The 11150-nt window shown below is 29.3% G+C and overlaps 1 protein-coding gene across 1 annotated transcript; it reads right to left on the bottom strand.

Moving 5' to 3' along the window:
- Positions 1-2381: 2381 nt before the first annotated feature.
- On the bottom strand, positions 2382-4383 carry LOC149054646 (uncharacterized). The gene is made up of 2 exons (XM_089230164.1): positions 4319-4383; positions 2382-4239 (listed from the first exon to the last, which is right to left on the bottom strand). Exon 2 carries the CDS (start codon positions 4224-4226, stop codon positions 2382-2384), a length of 1845 nt encoding a protein of 614 aa, XP_089086290.1. The 5' UTR covers positions 4227-4239; positions 4319-4383.
- Between the last annotated feature and the right edge of the window lie 6767 nt (positions 4384-11150).

Here is an 11150-nt window from a genome sequence, read left to right as displayed (position 1 = left end):
TGAGTCGCTTGCATCTACGTGCTGATCTGTTGTATCCATTTTAACATTTGCAAGTTCTTCCAATCCGTTACATACAGTATTCATTGAATGCATCCCATAAACCCATCTACTTAATACACTTTCTTGCGTACTTCTTCCTTGGGTGACAACTCCATCTGTTTTCATTGATTTCATCATTGTTTGTTCAATAACCATGTCTGTAGAAGTTCCACAACTTAATTTATCAAAACGCCTTACAGTGAAAAATCCTTGTACAAACCTTCTAAAAACACCAGGATCATTTAAATTTTTGAGTTCCAGCATGTCTTGGAGATACAAGTGGGCAGATTTAGCATACGGAAAAGCGTGGAAATATGGTAGCATTTCTTTAACACAATTCAAATGAGATTGACTATCTCCCATGCGTTCAGCTCTTATAAACTCCTTTGCCATCGAAACCATGTGAAAATTCTGTATCCGTAGTCTTGCAGTCGGGCCTCGTTCCTCACATTCCTTCAATTTCTTGTTAAACTGATATAATAGCGCCTCGGCTTTTTCGTCACAATTTTTAATATCATTGTATGATATGGTATTATTTATTACGTCGTCTACAGTTTTTTTAAGACTTGTATCCATATCATCATCAATAACTAGGTTTTTTAAAATAACTGTTGACAAAGTGAGATGATACAACGTATGAGCTCTGACAGCTCTAGCGTAAGCATGACCACCGAGCACTTTATTTAATGAATTAGGTACATAAATTAAAGAAAGCACTTCTTTGATACCACTTCCTTGCAAAATATTACCAATTGATCCGAAAAACGACATTAGCAAATGAAAACCTCCAAGTCGAATCACAATCTTTGATAAATCGGATAAATATTTTGAACAGTTATAAAATTAATAATAAATAGTGATAGAATAGTTGGCGAAATTAAAATACAATTTAGGTATTTAAATTTTAGGCACATAAAATAAATAAATAATTTTATTTAAATAATTTTACTAAATAAATAAAATATACATTGAGGAATAAAAATTAGGGATATACGTCAGAAAATCCGACAGGGAATTTAACGGAAATAAATAACGATAGTACTGCGGACATAGGCGTACAGGTAGGAGAGGCAAGCGGTGCTAGCGTAGTAGCTGCCGAAACAAATATAGTAAAAATCGAGGAGTTAATAATAGTTAAAGTAAATAGATAGGTGTCTATTAAAAAGTTATTAAAAAAAAAAATTAAAAAATTTGTTTGCTATTTTTTCACAGGTTTAGGTATCCCAATACAACCGTTCATTGTTGTTATTGGTCAATTACTAGAACCAAAAGACATTATTGTATATTTCGATGATATAAAATGCAAAGTTTTAACTGTCCAGAGAGCAGTGGATGTAGTTTTTAAATTGTTCCATACATTTAATTTGTTATACCCTGATGAATCTTATATTTTATGGTTGTTTATACAAAATTTTTTTTATAATATTCATATTAAGTCAGATCAATCTCATCCAATTATAAGTCTTATTATTTCAGAACTAAATAAATAAAATATATTTCAAGTTCTGTTTTTACATATTTCTATATCTTTTTTAATCGTTATTATTTTATTCTTGTTTAAAATATGCTCTCATTACTCGTATATATTTTGTATTAATTATTATTTATTACTTATAATACTTAATGCAATATTTTTTTAAACTATTGTGGTAGAAGGCTCCTACATATAATACATATATTTTAATATTTATGTTCCTTATATTAAATATTATTTTGTTACCGTCAAATGGGGTGAATAGAAACAGTTTCAAACTTCTAAAGCTTGTAGCATCTTAAATATTTAACATAGAATAATGAGCAATACTTTAAAATATGGGTCTCTGTGAGTACTTTAATATAGTATCATTGATAACATTTTATATTTAAAGATTGATTTTATATATTTTTTTAAGTGCTTTGTTTCTATTCACCTGCCGAGTGGGGTGAAAAGAAACATATATTGGTTTTTACCAACTTTTTCGATTTAAACTCATGTAAGGTGAATAAAAACAAATAATTAAATTTTTAAAAATATTTATTAGATATTCAACACTTAATTAATTAGTTTGGTAGTTATCACAGTTTCTTTACTGTAGGTAAATACTATAGGTTACAATATAACAATAAGTATGCATTTGATACAATTTAACAATTTAACACAGATACTTTTCTGTTCACTTATCACAGTTTCTTTATTGTAGGTAAATACTGTAGGTTACAATAAACAATTTAAACAATTTAACAAAGATACTTTTCTGATCAGTCTTAGAATTAAAATTAAAAACTAAGAATTAGGTGCAAACAATTTACCTAGTGCCTACACAATTTAACAAATATAAACTTTAATATTTAATTAGGAACATTTATAAAGTCTTAAAGTCCAATTGGAACTTTAATAAACCACGTTTGTAAGCTGTTGGTTTATCTAGCCTACCAACAACTTGATGACACTCAAACTCACACTGATCTTTTACATTAGGAAAACAATAAATGAAACCATTGTCTTCCCTAGTAGATTTTCCTCTGAGAAATGTACCTTTATAAATGTCACCATTTTTCTCAATTACTTGACCAACATAATATTTATAACATATTTTACTAGAAGAAGGTTGTTTAGTATTTATTTGAAAACTAATAACAAACCAATCATCTGTTAAAATTTCAGATTTGCTTTTTATTGGATACACATTTTGAAATATTTTTCCATGCATTTTAACGAATGCAGGTTTTTCAACTGAAGCGACTTCAGAAATACTGCTATTAGTATCACTAAAACTTTTTTCTTTGTCTTCTTCCATATCTTCAACTTCTTTAACTAATTCTGGGTCATCTTCATTTTCAGATGTAATAGTTTCTACGCTCATTCCTGGTTCAACATTTAATTTTGTCCTTTTTCGTCTCTGTTGTTTTTGATCTGACGGTCTCATTAATTCTAAAAACTTTTTTAAGCTTTCATCAATGGCACTTTGAGATGAAGTATCTGCTGTTGAATTTTCAGAATAATTTCTAGAGTCAGGGAGCATATCAAGCACTTGATCTCTGTTTAGTGGAACAATACCACATTTTTTAAATCCAGCCATAACATTTTCACATCCATTTTCATTTATTTTTAAACAAAGTTTTTTTAACAGTCTGGGAAACTTGTCTTTTGGAATAGAAGTGTCTTCTTTACCTTCTCCCATCTTCCAATCTTCAAGGATTTTCCTCCAATGAATTTTCAGAGGTCTGAAAAAGGCCACGTCTAAAGGCTGAGTTAAATGTGTAGAGTTAGTTGGCAAAAAAACAAATTGTATGTTATTTTCATGACATATCTTGATTGACTCTGTTGACAAATGACTTGACAGATTATCACCAATCAATATTTTTTTTCCTGTACCCAATTTATTACAATATGGTAGTGCTATACTCTTGACCCAATCATCAAAACACATGCTGTCAAACCAACCAGATGGACTTCTATTAAATCTGGCACCCTTTGGACCACCTATTCTCCATGAATCATGCATATGCTTTGATTTGTAAACTGTATAAGGAGGAAGTACAGTTCCATTGCCAGAAGCAGCAAACATTATAGAAATTGAGGTTTTGGTACTATTCATTATCCTTTCAGGATATTTACAGCCTCGTTTGGTTAAGATTTTTTTTCTACCTGGATCATCCGTTAAATTTGTTTCATCGTAGTTAATTATATATTCAGGTGAAACTCCCTCTAATGAAATAGCTAGGTTATCAAAATAATTGTTAATAGTTTCTCTTGAAATGGCTGCTCTACAACGCTTTATATTTTGGCACAGACGTAAAGATAAAACGTCTTTATGCCTAGTCACAAAACTAATGGCCCATTCTTTACCAGGCATGTTATTACGGCCAAATTGTTTTACTTTTTTTCCTCGGCGATCTAAGTACCCTTTGACTAAACATCTTAGATCATATTGATCAAGAGGAAATCCCCATTCTGCACTTAGAAGTATACGATCAATTATAATGTTTTCTTCAGACACTGATAAAGCCGTTTGGCCCCCTTGTTTTTTTAAATTAGAATTTTTAACATGACGGTAGAGTACAGAATAATGTATGCCATATATTTCCTGAGCTTCCCGGTATGTTACCTGTTTACTTTTAATTGCCATAATAGCATTTTTGAGATCATTTTGATTTGGTTTCATACACTTTTTGCTTCGAGGATCTGGTTTATAAATTCGTGGCATTTTTACGTTGTTTCTATACACCCCAAAAAAACAATTTTTTAATTATAAATTAATAAAATAAAACTTGTAACAAATAAAAAATGTATACTTACGAATTATTAAATTGTAGAAGTCAACGGACATTTAAAAAAAAAAATAATAATAATCAATCGATTTTATCATACAGAAAAAAATATTTGTATTATCACGTGTTATAACTGATAACAAACTTGTGTCAGAAGATCACCGTGTTATCAATGCATTAGTAAATAATTTTATCTTTATAACAGATTAGGTGTAATATCGTTTACATTCACTTGAGTTTGATAAAGAAAAAAGTGTCCTAAACCAATTTTCCTAAAAACCACAAGACCGAATATAACTTTATCACTTTTTGTTTCTATTCACCACACTGTTTCTATTCACCCCATTTGACGGTAATAGTTAATGATTTTGTATACTTAAGCAACATGATTTGAATCAATTTAAAACTATTATTATTATATTCTTGTTTTAATTAATATTCTCTTATTGCTTGTATATATTTCGTATTAATTATTATTTATTACGTATAGTACTTAATGCAATATTTTTTTAAACTATTGTGGTAGAAGGCTCCTACATATAATACATATATTTTAATATTTATGTTCCTTATATTAAATATTATTTTGTTAATAGTTAATGATTTTGTATACTTAAGCAACATGATTTGAATCAATTTAAAAACTATTATTATTATATTCTTGTTTTAATTAATATTCTCTTATTGCTTGTATATATTTTGTATTAATTATTATTTATTATGTATAATACTTAATGTAATATTTTTTTAAACTATTGTGGTAAAAGGCTCCTACATATAATACATATGTTTTAATATTTATGTTCCTTATATTAAATATTATTTTGTTAAAATAGTTTATAATAATATATTTTATCAATATTATTTGAATAAATTTAAAAGATAATATTTAACTTGTTGATTTTTATTTTGTTAGAACATTTTAATTTTTAATTTGTTTATACAAGTAATAAATGTATTGCTATAAAAAAAATAAAGAAAAGAAAAGAAATATATCGGTTAATCTATTTTTACCAAGTGTATAGGTGATATTAATAACAACAAAAAACTTAGTAGAACATACAAATCAAATTATAATATTAACAGACGATTTAATTTAATTTAATAAATGTCTATGGTTTATTTAACATTATTAATGTTGGTATCAACAAATTTTATTGTTGAATTAATTTTATCAATACATATTATTAACAACATGGTTAATGTAGATTTAACAAAGTATTTGTTATATGAATCAGGAGAATTGTAGTTTTATTCTTATTGTTAATTTAACAATGTTTATGATGTAGGAATGACAATTTCTTTGTCAGCTCAGGAGTAACAAAGATATTGTTAAATTGACCCAAGTTTTCTTTATTTTTACCTACTTATTTTTTTCAGTGTAAGTCGTGTGATATATTAAAACGGTTCAATGAAATCACCTTCGAGATGAGTAGTGAAAAAAGTGTAACCATATCCAAAACAGTTCTATTTAGCCAGGCATTGTGTAATTATTGTAACAAACTAAAATCACAACATCAAACACTCCCTGATATGAAAAATTTTATTGATAAATTATCTGAACAAGTTAACAATAGATTTATTCAAGTAGAAAAACAGATTTTGTTAGCAGAGGCGACCTTTTTGGATCCTCGATTTAAAAAATATAGCTTTCAAAACAACTTTGCTTTCCAAAAAGTAAAAAGGTCAATTTTGAACAAAGGAAAATTAATTTTAAGACAACAACTTATAAAACAAAATAATACATTACATGTACCAGCTTTGTCAGAACCGATTAGTGTTGAAATTAACAATTAAGATTCTATTTGGAATAAATTTGACTCGGAAGTAAGTGAAATAATTCAGTCTCGAGACCCTACAGCTTTAATCATAACTGAAGTTGACAAATACCTCCAGGAGCCATTGATTTCAAGAACTCAAGATTCGCTTAAGTGGTGGAACAAAAATAAAAACATTTATTCGACATTATTTGAAATAATGATACGACGATTATGTTTTCAAACTTCATCAGTCCCAAGTGAGCGTGTATTTTCAAAGAGTGGGCAAATTGTAACAGAAAAACGTAGTAGACTGACTACCTAGCAAAAAAGTAGAACAAATAATTTTTTTAAATTGTAATTTAAAATAAATTTTTTTTTTAATTTACTTATTACCTTATGCAATAGTACATCTTTTTTTTTTTGATAGGCTTTTGTAACAGTATACCTACATTTTGTTTTTTTTAAAGGTTTCTATATGTAATAGGTACACATTTTATTTTTTTTTTAAAGGTTTTTTATAGAAGCACAAATCATTTATTTAATTTTGATTTAAAATAAAATTATAGGTACTTATTGCCTCATGTACACATCTAGTTTTTTTTAAGTTTAATAAGGGTATACTATGTAGTATTTGCTTGTCAAAATAATTATATATGAATCATAACATTCATAATATTCATTTCACAAAAATTTATTGCACAATAATTTGGTTTATAATTAAGAAAGTATATTATATTATTATTATAAGCTTTATGGCTTTATTTAATATTTACTTTTTACTTATAATTCTAAATCTAAAGACCATGCTTATTATTTATTACTGTTGTTAAATTATATTGAAATTCAGATAATTTTTTTTTTTTATAACAACAAAATGATAACATCGATTCGGAGGTCTAATTTCATATGTCTAATCTACTATCTAGTATCATGATTTTAATCACAGTTTAACCACGGCTGGCGAAATATTGAAACGTGTCACGGCGCATTTAACCACCCACCTTCACTTCGCCTATCATCGCCTATAATATAATACCTACATAATAACAACTGATATCAACAATGACAGTTGCTGCTGGACGCTAGTGTTTAATCACTGATAACGGATGATATTAAAACATTATAATATTATGTACCTATTGTATAAAAAAGCCAACAAAAAAAATCCACGGAAAAATAAGCCACGGAAAAAAAAGTCAAATTACAATAATTAAACATATAACAATTAAAATTAAAGTATTAAATTAGGTATTATTTAAAAATTGTTTACACATTATTGGTCAAATATATAAAAAATAATTATATTTAAATATATAAAAAAATAAAATCTAAAGTATTATTCAAAATTTTTAAACATTGGTCATATTGTATACTGTATACATACATATATATATATATATATATATATATATATATATGTATATAAAATGATTAATACACTGGTTATATTAAATTAGGTATTATTACCAAACGCTAAGATCGCCGACAAATCTCACTTGGGGCGCTGCCTGTACTTCGCGTTTCTTCCATGACGACCAATCACAACGCTTCCCGTTCTTTTCCGTTGCCGCCGTTCGCTCTCTCGCGCATCTATTCTCTCATTCTCTCTTTTCGTACTTCGTTGTCGACGGTCGTCGACGACGGTTAAAGTGAATATTTTTTTAAATAATTTGTTCCGTATTATTATTATTATTATTATTATTATTATTACATATATATATATCTAGCGTATGCCATTTATATTAAGATTATTATATTATTATTATTATATCGTTACCCTAACAGTAACATCACGTATCTGCAAATTTTCGATTTTAGTATTTTAAAACGAACCAGAAAAGTTAGTAACGCTACACTAGAAATGGAATTCGATAAAGCTACGTCCCTTATACCAATATGTACGGGTGCTAATAATGTCGCGGAATTTATTAATATGTGTGATATTGTTGTAAAAGCAGTAGATAAGGATAAATTAGACTTGTTAGTTAAAGTAATAAATTCGAAGTTAGCCGGAAATGCTTAAGAAGCATGTAAATACCACGAGACTAGTACATGGAATAGTATAAAGTCAATTTTAAAGGGAGCTTTTGAACATAAGTCATCTGAGAGGACACTGACTTTAGGGTTACACTTTGCGCGTATGAAAGAAAACGGGTGCGTCGCGGAGTACGCGAGTCGAATCGAGGAAATTTATTATAAATTATGTGCAATTGCAACATAGAAATTAAATGAAGCCGAAGCCAAAATCTATAAAAGTCAACTTAAAAATCAGGCATTAATAATTTTTGTTAATGGGTTACCGAAACATTTAAATCTTGCACTAAAAGCTAGGGATCCAAAAACTTTAGAGGATGCTATGCAGGTAGCGAAAGACGAAGAAACCGAATATAACGCTAATTTAGATGTAGAAAAATTACGGAAAAACTTGGAACGACAAGATTTAAACGGGGGAAATGTACTTGAAAATAAGTTTAGGAAACAAGGAAATGATAATAATAGTAACAAACAAAATTTTAATCGCGGAAATAATAGATACAATAATTATCACAACGGGTTTAACGATTCTAATAGGCGAACTAATAATAACGTATATAATAATGCATTTGATAAAAATTTATACGGAACGGATATAATAACGGAAGACAAAACCAGAGCAATTTTAATCAGCGTAATAATAATCAAAACAGGATATCGCCAAATAACGCAGGATGTTATATCTGTGGCGGCACAAATCATTTCGCACGAGACTGTAGGCAGGTAGGTCAAAATCTGAGACCAAACATTAATATGAACAGACAACAAATTCCAAATTTCAATCCGCGTAGAAACAACAATAGTAATAATAACGTGGAAACACTGAGTGTCTGAGTTGCACATATTGCAATAAAAGAGGACACGAAATTTCGAGTTGTTACACAAAACAGCGAAACGATAGGAATAACGCAAATTCGTCGGGAAACGCTCTGATGCCAACCTCGAGTGGGGTGAGATTGGTACATCAAATAATCGATTCAGAACCCTCACAGAGCGATGCTTACGCATTTCAACAGCTATAATTCAAAATAATATAATGTTACAATCACCTAGTTTTAATACAGAAAATGTTCAATTACTTTTAGACACGGGTAGCGATTTAAATTTAATAAAAATAAATAAATTAGCTGGTAACACGATAATAAATGAAAATGAAAAGATTTATCTAAAAGGCATAAACGAAAAAATAGTTCCTACAATTGGACGTACAATAATTAAATTAATAATAGATAAAAACGAATTTAAAACTGACTTTTTTGTAGTAGATAAACAGTTTCCGGTCGATAAAGACGGAATACTGGGACAGAAATTTCTGATAGAAAATAACGCTATGATCGATATCGCAAATAGTATATTAACAATAAAAGATAAAAATTACTTTAACGAAAATAAAATATGTTTCAGAATAAAACCGCGAACGGAAATGGTGGTTTGCATACCGATTGCAGATCCCGATATGGAAAATAAAAATATTTTATTAAATAAACAACAATTATCAGAGGATGTGTATTGCGCAAATATATATAATACGGTTAAAAATGGCAAGATTACAGTTAGTGTATTAAACATATCAGAAGTAACACAGGAAGTGAAAGTAGCTCAGATTAATAAAATATCATATAATGAATACGACGTGGATACAGATAATCACGAAATAAAAAATATAGTTCATGATAATGCACGTGTAGATAAAATAAAAAGTCTTATTAGGAGCGACCATTTAAATACAGAAGAACGCGAAACGATAATAAAAATTTGTGAGCAATATGCCGACATATTTTATTTAGAGAACGATTATTTAACTATGAGAACGGCGGCGGAACACGTAATCAAATTACCTGTTGACCAAGCCCCAGTTCATCGGAAACCATATAGGCTACCGCATGCGCAGTTACCTATAATTGAGGCAGAACTATCGAAAATGGAAGAAAACGATATCATAGAACGGAGTATGAGTCCGTTTAACGCACCACTCTTATTAGTGAAAAAGAAGGCAGACGCGTCAGGGAAGGAAAAGTTTCGAGTAGTTATAGATTTCAGGGCATTAAATAATGTTACCTTAAACGAATTCCACCCTTTACCGAATATCACAGAGATTCTAGACCAACTAGGTCAATGTCAGCTTTTCACTCTACTCGACCTTCGAGCGGGATACCATCAGGTACCTTTAGCAAAAGATTCTAGAGAGCTTACGGCCTTTTCAACAGGTCAAGGTCATTACCATTTTAAGCGATTAGTGATGGGATTGGCGTCAGCACCCAGTACGTTCGCACGTATGATGGCAAACGTTTTATCGGGACTAATTGGAGTAAAGTGTTTAGTTTATTTAGATGACATAATAATATACGCGAAAAACTTAAGTGACCATAACAATAAATTAATTAGCGTATTCGAAAGATTACGTATACATAATCTAAAAATAGAACCAGACAAATGTGAATTTCTAAAACGAGAATGCCTGTTCCTAGGACATATAATTTCGGAACATGGAATTAAACCAGACCCAAAGAAAGTTACTGCAGTTCTAGATTTTCCAATACCAAAGAATGTAAAACAAATAAAAAGTTTTCTAGGACTTAGTGGATATTACCGGAAGTTTATAGAAAATTATAGTTCGATAGCTAGACCGATGACTAGGTTATTAAAGAAAGATGTAAAGTTCGATTGGGACGATGATTGTCAACAAGCGTTTGATAAATTAAAGACATTACTTTGTTCAGAACCAATTTTGCAATACCCAGATTTTACGAAAGAATTTATACTTACGACCGACGCGAGTGGGAAAGCGCTAGGAGCAATATTATTACAAGGAAAGATAGGGAGCGATCTACCTATATCATACGCATCTAGTACGTTGAGTCAGTCGGAAGCGAATTATTCAACAACGGAATTAGAATGTTTAGCAATTATATTTGGGGTTAAACATTTCAGACCATATCTCTACGGTAGAAAGTTCACGATTCTTACAGATCATCGACCATTATCTTGGTTGTTTAACTTAAAAGATCCTTTATCTAAATTAGCAAGGTGGAGAATCGAATTGGAACAATATACATATGAAATTAG

Source organism: Diuraphis noxia, unplaced genomic scaffold (assembly GCF_037042655.1).
Source record: "Diuraphis noxia isolate RWA-SAM2 unplaced genomic scaffold, SU_Dnox_SAM2 contig0006, whole genome shotgun sequence".
NCBI classification, from domain to species: Eukaryota; Metazoa; Arthropoda; class Insecta; order Hemiptera; family Aphididae; genus Diuraphis; species Diuraphis noxia.
This window is presented reverse-complemented; position numbering and strand designations above follow the sequence as displayed.